Raw genomic sequence first — 11,178 nt, 5'->3', positions numbered from 1 at the left:
GAGTGAATGAAGACACATTGATCTACATGCTCACAAAACAATTGCCTCAGGCATCAACATTGTGTTTTCCCAATACACTTTATTTCTAATTGTATAGCAAATGACTGTTGATTCACTAATATAGTTAGAACTAGCCACTTATAGCCAAGTGTGATTGGACTTAATTGGTGAAAGTGGTCTGAGATTGCCCTGTAGTTCTTCTGGAACTAGGGCCAATTCAAACTGCAGCCACATTAAGCACCCCTCATACTCACTCCTAGCACGTCAGCCTCTCTCCTCTCTCACAGTTATTGACCTTTGAACCCGTACAATGGATCTGGACTCTGAGTCGTGTGCAAATTCCACCCCATTCTTCTTGTTTACATTGTCCCCCCCCCCCCCCTCTCTGCATCTGTCTTTTTGCTCTCCTGGTCAGAGGAATGCACAGCGAAGCTCAGGGAGATCATTCTCTCATAGACGTTAACAAACTCAAAGCAACACACACACACTTAGACACACGCACAATATGACATTCTCAGAGCGAGTTGAGCCACTCAGTGGGAGCAAGTGTGGGTGGGGGGGGGGGGGGGGGGGCTGCTGTTGTTGGACGAGAGGTCATGGTGCGTGTGAGTGGTGCGGGGGGATAGTTGAGAGATTTTGCGTTCCCTGGTATTTTTGCCTTTTAAAGTGTTTCCCTCTCTCTCCTCTGTGCCCAGATACACAGCCCCCTCATCCCTCCCACTCTCTCCTATTTAGGCTCCATAGTTGGCCTACAATCGATGGGATATACTGAAACGGCAGCCAGAACAATCTTTCTCTCCTTCCTCGTTCTCCTCCTTTTCCTACTCCCATCATCACGTCTTCCTTGTCTTGCTTTTTCCCCTCCTCATCCTTTTCCTCATTCTTCTCTGTCCCTTTCCTCATCTCTAGCTTCTAGAGAATGGCAAGCAGCGAGTCCATCTGATTAACTGTAGATGGATCTGAGCTGGTATGTAGGTAACGATCTGTGAAACGTATTACTCTCTGTTTATCAATTTCGCTCGGTCACTCTCTCCTCTCCATATTCTCTATCTCTGTGTCAGATGTATTGGTGATTTTCTCAGGGCCAATCCAGAGACTGATAGAGCGTCTCCCTCTCTCCTGCCCAGAAAAGCACACAAGCACATTCCGTTCTGCTCTGTGTCCCTAGCGTAGACGGACAGACTATAGAAGAGTGGAGGGTGTGTGTGTGTGTGTTGTCCCCTACAGTTGCAGGTATTTGTTTTCCTGTGCTCATAGACCCAGATGAAGATTGAGGCTGTAGGGGTCTTTGTGATGAGGTTCAAGTCTTAGGACACGAACTCCAGCAAAAGGGGGAGAGCAGTGAAGACTGTGTGTGTGTCTGTGGGGGTGGCACATCTGGCTTTATCCCGCAGTGCCTGGAGGAGAGAGGGAAACCCATTAAGAGCCGTAACAGCAACCCACAACTCTCTCTCTTTCTCATCCTCCACTCTTTTCTTTACCTCTCTCTCTTGTCTACCAAGAATGGAATTTCAGTTGGTGTGTTCAGTTTGTTTGGCCAAAAACAACAGATTGTGTAATCTGGAAATAAAACACCCAAGCGTTAGTAATCATGATTAGAGTTTATATGCAGCTTCAGTAATACATTCATATATAATGATCCCAATGCCTCATGGTCATTCTCTTTGGTGGTGTTGACACTAGGACAGCAACAGACAACACATGGAACAAATGCCCACAGACACACCTACCAGAAAGTAACCTCACTTTCTTCATTCACTCTAGTCATTCACTCATAATATACTCTAAATTAAATCATTTCATCTGTCTATCCATCAGCTGTATGACAGTGCTGTGTATTAATAGGAGCCATACACTATCTCTCTCCCTCATTCTCTCGAGTCATTCACTAATACAAATTCCCTCTGCTATTCGAGGGCTACTGGATGCCCTCTCTATGTAATGTGTGTAGGAACTACAGTATATATGGCTGAATATGTCACTAAATGAGTATTGTGTGTGTGCCTGTGAACAACAGGAATTAGAGAGACTGCCCAGCAGTCTTTAACAACATCCAGTCCAGAGACTAAAGCGGTGTGTGTGGCGTGCGGTGTAACACAGCCTCCTGGTATCTGTTGGGCGTAGCCTCCTGTGTGATAGTATTGAGGTGGTGCCCAGCCCGTCTCTCCGCTGACCTCAGCCTCTCCTCCAGCCCTTGCCTCTCCTGCTCCGCCCGGCGCTGGCTCTTCCTGGCATTCCGGAGGGAGCGCTTCACCTTCCGGACGCGCTCCTTCAGCTGCCTGTTCCTCCTCTCCAGCTGGCCCAGGCGCTCCTGCTGCTTCCTGCTCTTCTCCTCCTCCTCGAACAGAGCCCCCTGCACCGAGGAGCACAGGAGCTGGAGGAGGGAGGGAGGAAGAGAAAGAGAGAGGTGAAGGAGAGCGAGAGAGAGAGAAATTAAATCAACATTGGATAGGAATATCTATTAGCAGAAGTGTCATTCACCTAATCATTTTAATGGGGTGCACTAACTGGTGAACTTTTTCATGTACAACTCGATGATACTTGTGTCCCGCCATTTTCAAAGGGCATGACACTCAATTTGTGAGATCAGTGTCTGAATATTTATTTGAGCATAGTGCAACAGGGAAGTTGACTTGAGGGTCTTCTGTAAACATGGGACAGAATACAGCATGCCAGTAAGTATGTTGTCGGTTGGCATCAGGAGGAGAGCGTGAGAGCCCCAGTAACATCATCTTCCCATCAATGTGTGTTCCTTTTGTTCGTTTAACTCCACCGCCTTAGTTACTTCTCCTTGGCTGGTGCTTTTCTTCTCCTGAGGGTTTCTGACAGAGCTGACGCTCTGTGTGTGTGTGCACGCGTGTGCGTGTTACATGCTCAGGGTTGATGAACACAGGGGTTGTGTGAGAGACCACAGGGAGTAGGGGCCCTGACTCTTTAAGGGCTCTAAGACCCACTTATCATGAGTTTGGGTGGAAGAAGCCCCGAGGTACAGTACTGTAGCTAGTCCAGCTAGTCCCGCCCCCTCCAGTGAGTCAAGGTGCAATGTAGCCTCTGTCGAATATAGTACCACATCATCTCTCCCAGAGTTATGACGGTTCTGAGGGGCCACAATTTTCCAGCTCATTGGAGGGGGCGAGACCTCTCTGTGGGGTTTCCCCTACTAATGCTACGTTAGGCTTCAGGTCGGCATTGCGGAGGGCCCCGGGCCCCTAATATATCCCCAGAGGGTTGTGTTGACATGTGTTTTTGTCCAATGGCTAGCTCTCAAAACATTCTGCCCTAACAAGCATTCCATCTCCCTTTAAACAAAAGTGGTATCTGGGAGGAAAAACATGATAGTTCAAATAATTTTGCTCTATATTGTAACTCCTAGAGTCCTGACTGTTAAATGTGCGGACAGTGTGCACTCCAAAACATGTTGGGTTGTTTGGATAACCCAACTGTTGGGTTGCAGGTATTGGGTCACTTAGTTTTTTTTAAAGAGCAAGGTTGGGTTGTTGATGTTGGGTTATTGAGATATGACCCACCGGGTCAGATCAGAACACTGGAGGCGTGGCTTAGTAGCGGCGTAGCTTTCAGGAAGTTGTTTTTGGCCACCTGTGAGGGTAAATGTAATTCCAGTTCATCTGTTGTATTGTCATCACGTTAAGGTTGAATACTGACACTTTTGTAGCTTTAATGACGCTTACACAAGTGTGAGTTATATATTTGGATAGTTACCACTTTGTTACAATATGTAAATAATAATGTTTAATTGTATATTAGAATGTAATGTGCAAAAATATTCAAGAAACATTGAAATGTGCAGTGTACAAACTTAACATGATGAACTGTAATGACATTTACTCACGGGTGGCCAAAAAATAACCTTGAAAGACACACCCCTAATAGGCCACACCTCCTGAAATTAACCTATGACTTACGTTTTAAGAAATTACCCAGCTGCTGGGTCAACCCAGCATAAAACTAAATAAAAACCCAACTGATGGTTAAATTAACCCATGTTTGGGTAATCCAAACAACCCAACATGTTGGGATATTCACACCACCCAACTGGCTGGGTAAAGATAACCCAGCATATGTTCAATATTTACCCAGCGCTGGGTTACCAAATAACCCAAATTGATAGTTTACCTCAGAAAAACTAAACCACCCAACCACCCAAAGTTCCCTCACATGTTTTGGGGCACTGAGCAAATTTTAGGTTTGTGAGCGGAAACTTGAACGTTGTGAGAATTTTGTGCAACTTTCCGCCGCGCATCTACAGTGAACATTGAGGATATACCCTTACAGTTTTAAACAGTAGCCAACTAAACCAATGGAGCCAATCGCATAACACCTTCACATGGAAATAGCTTTTGATTTCTATGATATAGCCTACAGTATCCCAATATGTGGTGTTCAATGCAAGCCTACATTCAATTAAAAAACGTTTTTACATTATGAAGGGCTTGACATGAATTAATTATTTTTTACTTGGTCTCTAACTCAAAATTCAAAAGGCACTCGCACATCTGAACTATCTTTGTTGCAGGTGCATGGTAACAGTTGAATAACATGAGAAAAAAGAAGAAACCCGCACACCGCTCTTGCTGGTATCACTGCTCGTTATTAAGCTTTATATATCGGACTCAGGGCATTCGTCAGAGCTTTGTGAGTGTTTTAAATGTGCACCCTTATGTAGACATAGCTCCATCCACATCCGTTCAATGCATCGAATGGGGTTGGAGTCGAGGGAAAATCAACATATTACCAAATATAACAATGTGCATTTCATAAGTATTCGAATAAAGTGTGTACATAAAACGTATTAAACACGTCTGTAAAACTACAATGAGGACATCAACCTATCAAGTAAATATTCATGTTTATTTTCCCTCGACTCTGACGAAGGCCTTCAGGTCGATACGTAAAGCTTAATAAAGAGCAGTGATACTAGCATGAGAAGTGTGCGTTTTTTTTTCTTTCTCTACTTGGTCTGTAACACCATGGGCTAAATAGGTGGCTGTAAATTGCATTGTGTGCTGCAAGAAACGTCTTTACAAAATAAAAGGCATTATTATTACCATACAGAGAATTAGACAGTCGGCTAACCCTTTGCATATTGGCTTATTAGTATAGTCAAGCCTGTGTCAAAATGCAACACTGCCCCTTTAATTAAGACATGCTTTTCAAAGACAGTTTGAAATGTAGCCTACGCGTTTTGTGCTCTTGTAGGAAGCAGAACCTCCCAATTGCTCACCTATACTTTTCTATAACTGGGCTAATAACTCGCTAACTAGCAAAGAATATCAACAAATGTGAACACCGCGGCTCTGATCTGAATTGATCGCTCATGGGCTACCCCTGCCAGTGGAATTCTACTCCATTGCGCTCTGCCTCTGCCTACAAGAAGATAAGACTCAATCTTGCAAAGTTAGATTTGTTTTGGTTTGTTGCATTGAAAATGGGCTGATATAATGTTGATTCGATCACAGAAAAAAACGTTGATCTATATAGTGCACACTAATGGGGTGATCTCAGGGAAGTTCAATCACTTGCTTTTCTGTGCAGCCTGGCAGTTCTTCTGTGTGGCAGTCCTGGAGAAGGTGCGCGGCCACGCACACGGCAGTTTAAATGGGACATTGCACCCAATCCAGGGACCTGGTAGTCTGCCTGAAACCAAACTCAGTGTCTTTCTGACTTCCGAGTCTGGAAAGCCTGTTTTGATATTGTCGGCAAGACCTGTCGATAATGAAGGGGGCTGTGTTTTTTGACTCATTGGTTCTCCTACTCAAACACCAACAGGGACAGCGCAGCCCCCTTCCAATACAACTGTTGTATTTTCAAATCTAAACAACAAGAGGTCTCAACCCCCCAGGGGAAAAAACAATCCAAGCTCAACATTTTTTTGTGCTAATATTGCACCAACAAACGGCCTCCTGTCCAGACCAGTGTGTCACGTCTCTCCCTCGCTGTGTACCACATTAGTCGCGGGCTAGGGACCTGGTACTTTGGGACATTATCCAAAGCTAACTCCCAACCATCCATCCATCTATCTATCTATACCCAGCACCACCTGTCAAAACATCCGGGTGTTACCTGCCTGCTGTGGAGGATCATCTGTGTAAACACCACTTAGAGAAAGAGGCACACAGAAAGACACGTACACCGAGAAACACACAAACCATTACCACACACAGCAGTCTACCCTCTGACCTGAACTGAGGTCCTCCTTCTTACAAACTCTGAGCAGCTGTAAAACCTTAATCTAAACACCGTCTGTGTGTATGAGTAATCCGACTGTGTGTGTGTTTGTGTGTGTGACTGAATGTGCAACAAGATCCCACTGTTTTACCAATTTGACTTCAGATTGACGTTTGTTCCCATTTCTCCTAACATAACATTTATGTATCCAAACGTCCTTAACAGTGGTTAAATTTGGGATAGGGTTACAGGTACAACAGAAACAATGACAGTTAAATTAAGCATTCATTCCAAACGGTTAGATTAGGGTTGGCACTGGGATTGAACACACGACCCTTGGAGCCAGAGCTCGCGGTTTACGCCCGTCCACAACGCCTGAGCAAATAACAAGCATACTTGATGGTAACGTTGCCCCTAGTGGAAGGTTTTTAAGCCCTTTCCTGGCTACCTGGACGGACGTCAAATTTCGCCTTGGATCTTGGTTGGTATGTATGCATGCAGGTCTGCTCGAGTTACAGTGTGGCAGCCATAGTATGGAGCATCCACTGTCCTTCTGTTTGGCAGAGTACACACTGTGAATACTCCACTGAGTGCATGTTGGGGGGAAGGGGGTCTAATTTGAGATTCCATACCCTAGGGAAGAAGGCTAGGGTGCATTAGATGACAAAGTATTTACCCTTGCTGTGACTGAATTCAACTAAATTAAACATTAAAAGGGGTTAGAAAGGGAGGGATATTGCATTATTATTACTACAGTTCTGGACATCAGGTAGGACTGACTGAGCTGACTCACAGGACACACTGACTGTTATGAAGATGCTTAGAGGTGATCCTGCATGTAGGCTGGAGAAGCATTGCGGGACGGGGCATTTGTTCATATGAGAGACCCAGATCTGGCTCCCATCTCCCTATAACTCCAGTCTCTTTATCTCTCCCTCCCTCTCTTTTCTCTCTCCCCGATATGTCTATCTTTTCCTCCCTCCTTCTCTCTTTCTCTCTCTTACCGGTCTCTATTTATCTCTCATTTATCCACCCCTGCAGGCTTTTCTCTATAATAAAGGAGAGGAAGTCTTAAGAGAGAACGCTGAGAGAAGGAATTCTGATGACAAAGTCTCCATGGATTCGTTTTGGCGCTCCGGAACCGCTCGAGTGCATAAGAAGGGGTTTAATCGAGTGCTAATTGGGGGTTTGGGTGTAAGTGGAGGCGCTCTCATCTTACCTTCCCATCCAGCTTTCCAGCCTGGATGGGACGTCCATCTGGAACCTCGGCGTTCCCACAGGAAAACTACAGAGCAGATAGCGCTAGACTCATCATGCTAGCCTCTCCCAGCCAATCCCTAACTAACCACCTCCATCTGTCCAACACATCACTGAAGAGAGCCTCAGTCACATGTTAACCTCACACCTGTGTGTGTGTGTGTGTGTGTGTGTGTGTGTGTGTGTGTGTGTGTGTGTGTGTGTGTGTGTGTGTGTGTGTGTGTGTGTGTGTGTGTGTGTGTGTGTGTGTGTGTGCAGTGATGCAGTGGTAATAAAATAGGTGGGTAAAACTCTGATCGTCGGTCGTCGTGAAAAAAGTAACACTCCTTATACGTTCACTGCATTTTCCAGCAAAAAGTGGGTAAACTGCATTCAGTTGCGTTTACCCTCCACTGCGTGTGGGTGTGTGTGAGCTGTGGTTCCATTGATCGGTAGTAGTATCATTTTTAAGCCTGTTTTCCTCCTATTAACTTTGTCTATATTTCCATAGTGTAAACTCTGACAACACACACATCTGCTCCTCCACATGGACACACCCCCCTCCTAAGGTTGCGACCCTGCATGTCAGTACCTGGGCTCACGCCACGCAGTGTCTTTAACCCCTAACCTCTCAACCCGTTAACCCATCAGAAACCCGACACCCTGCGTGTCACAAGTCTTGATTACAGGCTCTCTGGGATAGAGACAAGAAGAGGAGAAGATCTGACCACTGTACCTCTGAGGTTTCACATGACATCATCCCTCCACTCCAGTCTCCCTGAGACCCCGTCCCATTTCAGTGTCTGCAGGTCTGAAAACATTGGGTACGTAGGTGTAATCCATATACATGGTCAGGCGAAGCTTCTAGCATGTTGCTAACACCTATCCAGTCCTTTCAAGGCTACAGATCTGTGAACACCCGAAGGGGTATGACTATGAGCATGTGACCAGGTTAGCGACAGTCTTTGGTCCAGTGAACCTTGGGAATGGCTGAGTGTGTGTCTGTATTGTCTTGACCTCAGTAGACATCAATATCATGCCTAGGGAATCAGAGGAGACAGGAGGTCACATGACTTAATCAATGACTGCTTTGATCTCAGAGTCAGGTTAAAGTCTAGTTAAGCAGCGTGACCTAGACACACACAAACACACGGTTAGCTGGGTGGGCAGTCTGTGTGTTGGTGCGGTCTCTGTGTCTGATTTTTAAATTGTGTCTCTATAGCTAAGGAGACACGTCAATACATCTCACACAACAGAGTACTGTCTGAGGATGATGGTGGCTCAGAGGTGAATGTCTGACTGTGTGTGTCTGTGTGTTACTCTGTGAAGGTCAGTGAGATGATTGCTGCAGATGTACACACATCTGGAGAGAGGGGAGCTACATGTGAGCACCTGCTGTATCCAGGGGCAACAAGGTTGTAAAGCATAGAGTTTAATATGGCTTGCCTTAGTTACAACCCTACTCTGCTACACATCTGTGTGTGTGTGTGTGTGTGTGTGTGTACGGTAGGTGTGTGCCAGCGTGCATGCATGTGTGTGCACGTGTGGATGTCTGGTGACGTTTTACAAGCAGGTAGAACTTATATTCCAGCTGTTCAGGCCCAGAGGACCCAGAGGACCCTACCCTGCCTTCTCATTTCTCTCTTCCTGCCCCTTTCTCTTGTTATTTCTATTCATCTCCCTTCTTTATCTCTCTCTGCATCTCTCTCTTTCGCCCACTCCATTCATCTACCCTTTTCCCTATTTTTCTCCCTTTCTCTCTCTTTCTCCCTCTCAAACCCATATTCCCCTCCATCTACCTTTCTCTCCCTACCCCTCCCTCTCTTTGTCTCCCCCCCATTATGTACAGTGCATGCAGTGTGTTGCGTGGCCTACCCTGCTGTCCTCCTGGGGGTCCCACTCTGGGGAGAAGGTTTGGAGGGGTTGTCCGTGGGAGCAGTTGGAGAACTGGAACAGGCTGGAGAACGTACGGCGGTTCTCTACGGTGTCTGGGAAGATGGCATCCTGGAAGTTGACCCCGTGGGGCAGGATGTTGTAGTTCTCATCCATCCTGTAGGAGGTAAACCAACAAACACTGTGAGTGACTGAGTGCATGCTTCCTATAGGGTCAAAACGTGACCCCTAAAGGGGCTCAAGGTTGTATTATATCACCCAGTGCATCGAGAAAGGACAGGATAGAGGAGCTAAATATTGTAGGCCTATATGCTGTAAAGTCTATGTCATGTTTTTGTGTGTGGTTATGATGCATCACAGTCTTTTAAATGTATTTGTGATTCTGTGCGATGTACACAGGTTCCCGGTCACCAGGTCATCCTGACTCACCGGGTCATCCTGACTCACCGGGTCATCCTGACTCACCGGGTCATCCTGACTCACCAGGTCATCCTGACTCACCGGAGGAAGAAGATATAGGAGTAGTTCTCCATCACGGTGTGAGACTGGCATGACAGGTACCCCAGCCCTGTCAGGTTGAGGCGCGAGCCCGCCGGCACCTCCAGCATGCTGCCCCACGCCTGGTCGCACATGAGCTCCACCTCTGCGGAGTAGAGCAACCCTTCCTCTGCGCCCTCATAACCATACAGAGAGTTGTAGATGCCCTCTGCCCCGCCATACTCCTCCCGGTGAATTGCCAGCACCTTGGCATACACAATGATCTCCGCCAGTTCCGCACGGCAGCTCTCACTCAGTGGACGCCACTCGGTGGGCAGTTGGCACCCGTACGCAACGCTCGCCATGTAGCCAAGAGTGAGAAGCAAGGGGGCAAAGGTCGTCATGTCTGGTGTGCACATAATTCCTGTCTTTCACTTTGGGTACTCCTGTTATTCGTTTCTCCTCTCTGGCACAAATCCGATTTTAAAGAAATAAGTAAATAAATCCAACTTTTTTTTTTTTTTTTTTACAATAAAGTTCCTTTATATCCAGTGATAGGGGCATATAATAACGGCACTGTGATCGTACAGTTGAATTATAGTCCTTTAAATTTAACTGGTTCCAGTTAAAAGTTGGATGAAAACTATTTGACAGATCACACACAGAGAGAAACAGACCTGCTCCCGGCGTTTAATCTGAGTCCATTTGAGCATTGGAGTCCGTTTGTCATTCCGTTAAAGACAGAGAGCTTCAAGTATATCCAGACAGATAATCCAATGTTATGACCCAGTGTTTAAGTGCGCATTTTTTGAGCCCGATGCAGCGCAAGTCCAGTCCCATTCAAAGACATTCCAGAAGGCTCCTCAAAGCACCTTCATTCTCAAAGATCTCTCCGACCAATGAGACTGCACCAAAGTTTACACAGCCAATCATTGAACCGCCCCTGTTTTACTACAAAAACGTTTTAATGGGCTTATTCCAGAAATATTTTAAACGGTTTGGAGGAATGCAGGCATGCGCGCTGGTGTGCGTAACGCTCTCATTCTGTTACTTTTGTTGTTGTTGCTTGTTTATTATTTTTGACACGTCAAGCATTGTGTGCTTTCTTAGGCAAATCAAATGAATGTAGTCTTGTCTATGTTGTGCATTAAATTCTTTGTCAATGAACAGTAGGCATGCTTGCTTGTCCAAATATGTGTAAGCATTTATTAGACCGATATGTGATTGTTAATAAATAGCCAATGACATAATGTAGGCCTACTTTTTAATATCATATGGCGATACATACATACCCAGAGGAGGCTGGTGGGACGAGCTATAGGAGGACTGGCTCATTGAAATGGCTGGAATGGAATAAATTGAACGGAGTCAAACATGTGGTTTCTA

General features: G+C 45.8%; 1 protein-coding gene and 1 long non-coding RNA gene across 2 annotated transcripts; one reads left to right on the top strand and one right to left on the bottom strand.

Annotated features, from left to right (window-relative positions):
* Positions 1 to 1,595: 1,595 nt before the first annotated feature.
* Positions 1,596 to 10,715, bottom strand: LOC120050057 (coiled-coil domain-containing protein 3-like). The gene is made up of 3 exons (XM_038996681.1): positions 9,817 to 10,715; positions 9,298 to 9,472; positions 1,596 to 2,374 (listed from the first exon to the last, which is right to left on the bottom strand). The coding sequence occupies exons 1-3, from the start codon at positions 10,209 to 10,211 to the stop codon at positions 2,066 to 2,068; spliced, it is 879 nt and encodes a 292-aa protein (XP_038852609.1). The 5' UTR covers positions 10,212 to 10,715; the 3' UTR covers positions 1,596 to 2,065.
* Positions 5,174 to 11,074, top strand: LOC120050058. Its single transcript, XR_005477156.1, has 3 exons — positions 5,174 to 8,246; positions 9,272 to 9,481; positions 9,715 to 11,074. It is a non-coding gene; the product is annotated as an uncharacterized LOC120050058 (long non-coding RNA).
* Positions 11,075 to 11,178: the final 104 nt, after the last annotated feature.

This window comes from Salvelinus namaycush, chromosome 6 (genome assembly GCF_016432855.1).
Source record: "Salvelinus namaycush isolate Seneca chromosome 6, SaNama_1.0, whole genome shotgun sequence".
In the NCBI taxonomy this organism is placed as follows: Eukaryota; Metazoa; Chordata; class Actinopteri; order Salmoniformes; family Salmonidae; genus Salvelinus; species Salvelinus namaycush.
The sequence above is the reverse complement of the archived record's forward strand: the minus strand, read 5'-3'. Positions and strand labels throughout refer to the sequence as shown.

Excerpts from the sequence above, each read along its gene's own strand:
- LOC120050057 (XM_038996681.1), bottom strand. The coding sequence starts at position 10,211 with ATGTGCACACCAGACATGACGACCTTTGCCCCCTTGCTTCTCACTCTT. Across the intron at positions 9,473-9,816 it reads TCCTATATCTTCTTCCTCCG|GATGGATGAGAACTACAACA; the intron begins GTGAGTCAGGAT and ends TACCTCCTACAG. Across the intron at positions 2,375-9,297 it reads ACCCCCAGGAGGACAGCAGG|CTCCTGTGCTCCTCGGTGCA; the intron begins GTAGGCCACGCA and ends TCCCTCCTCCAG.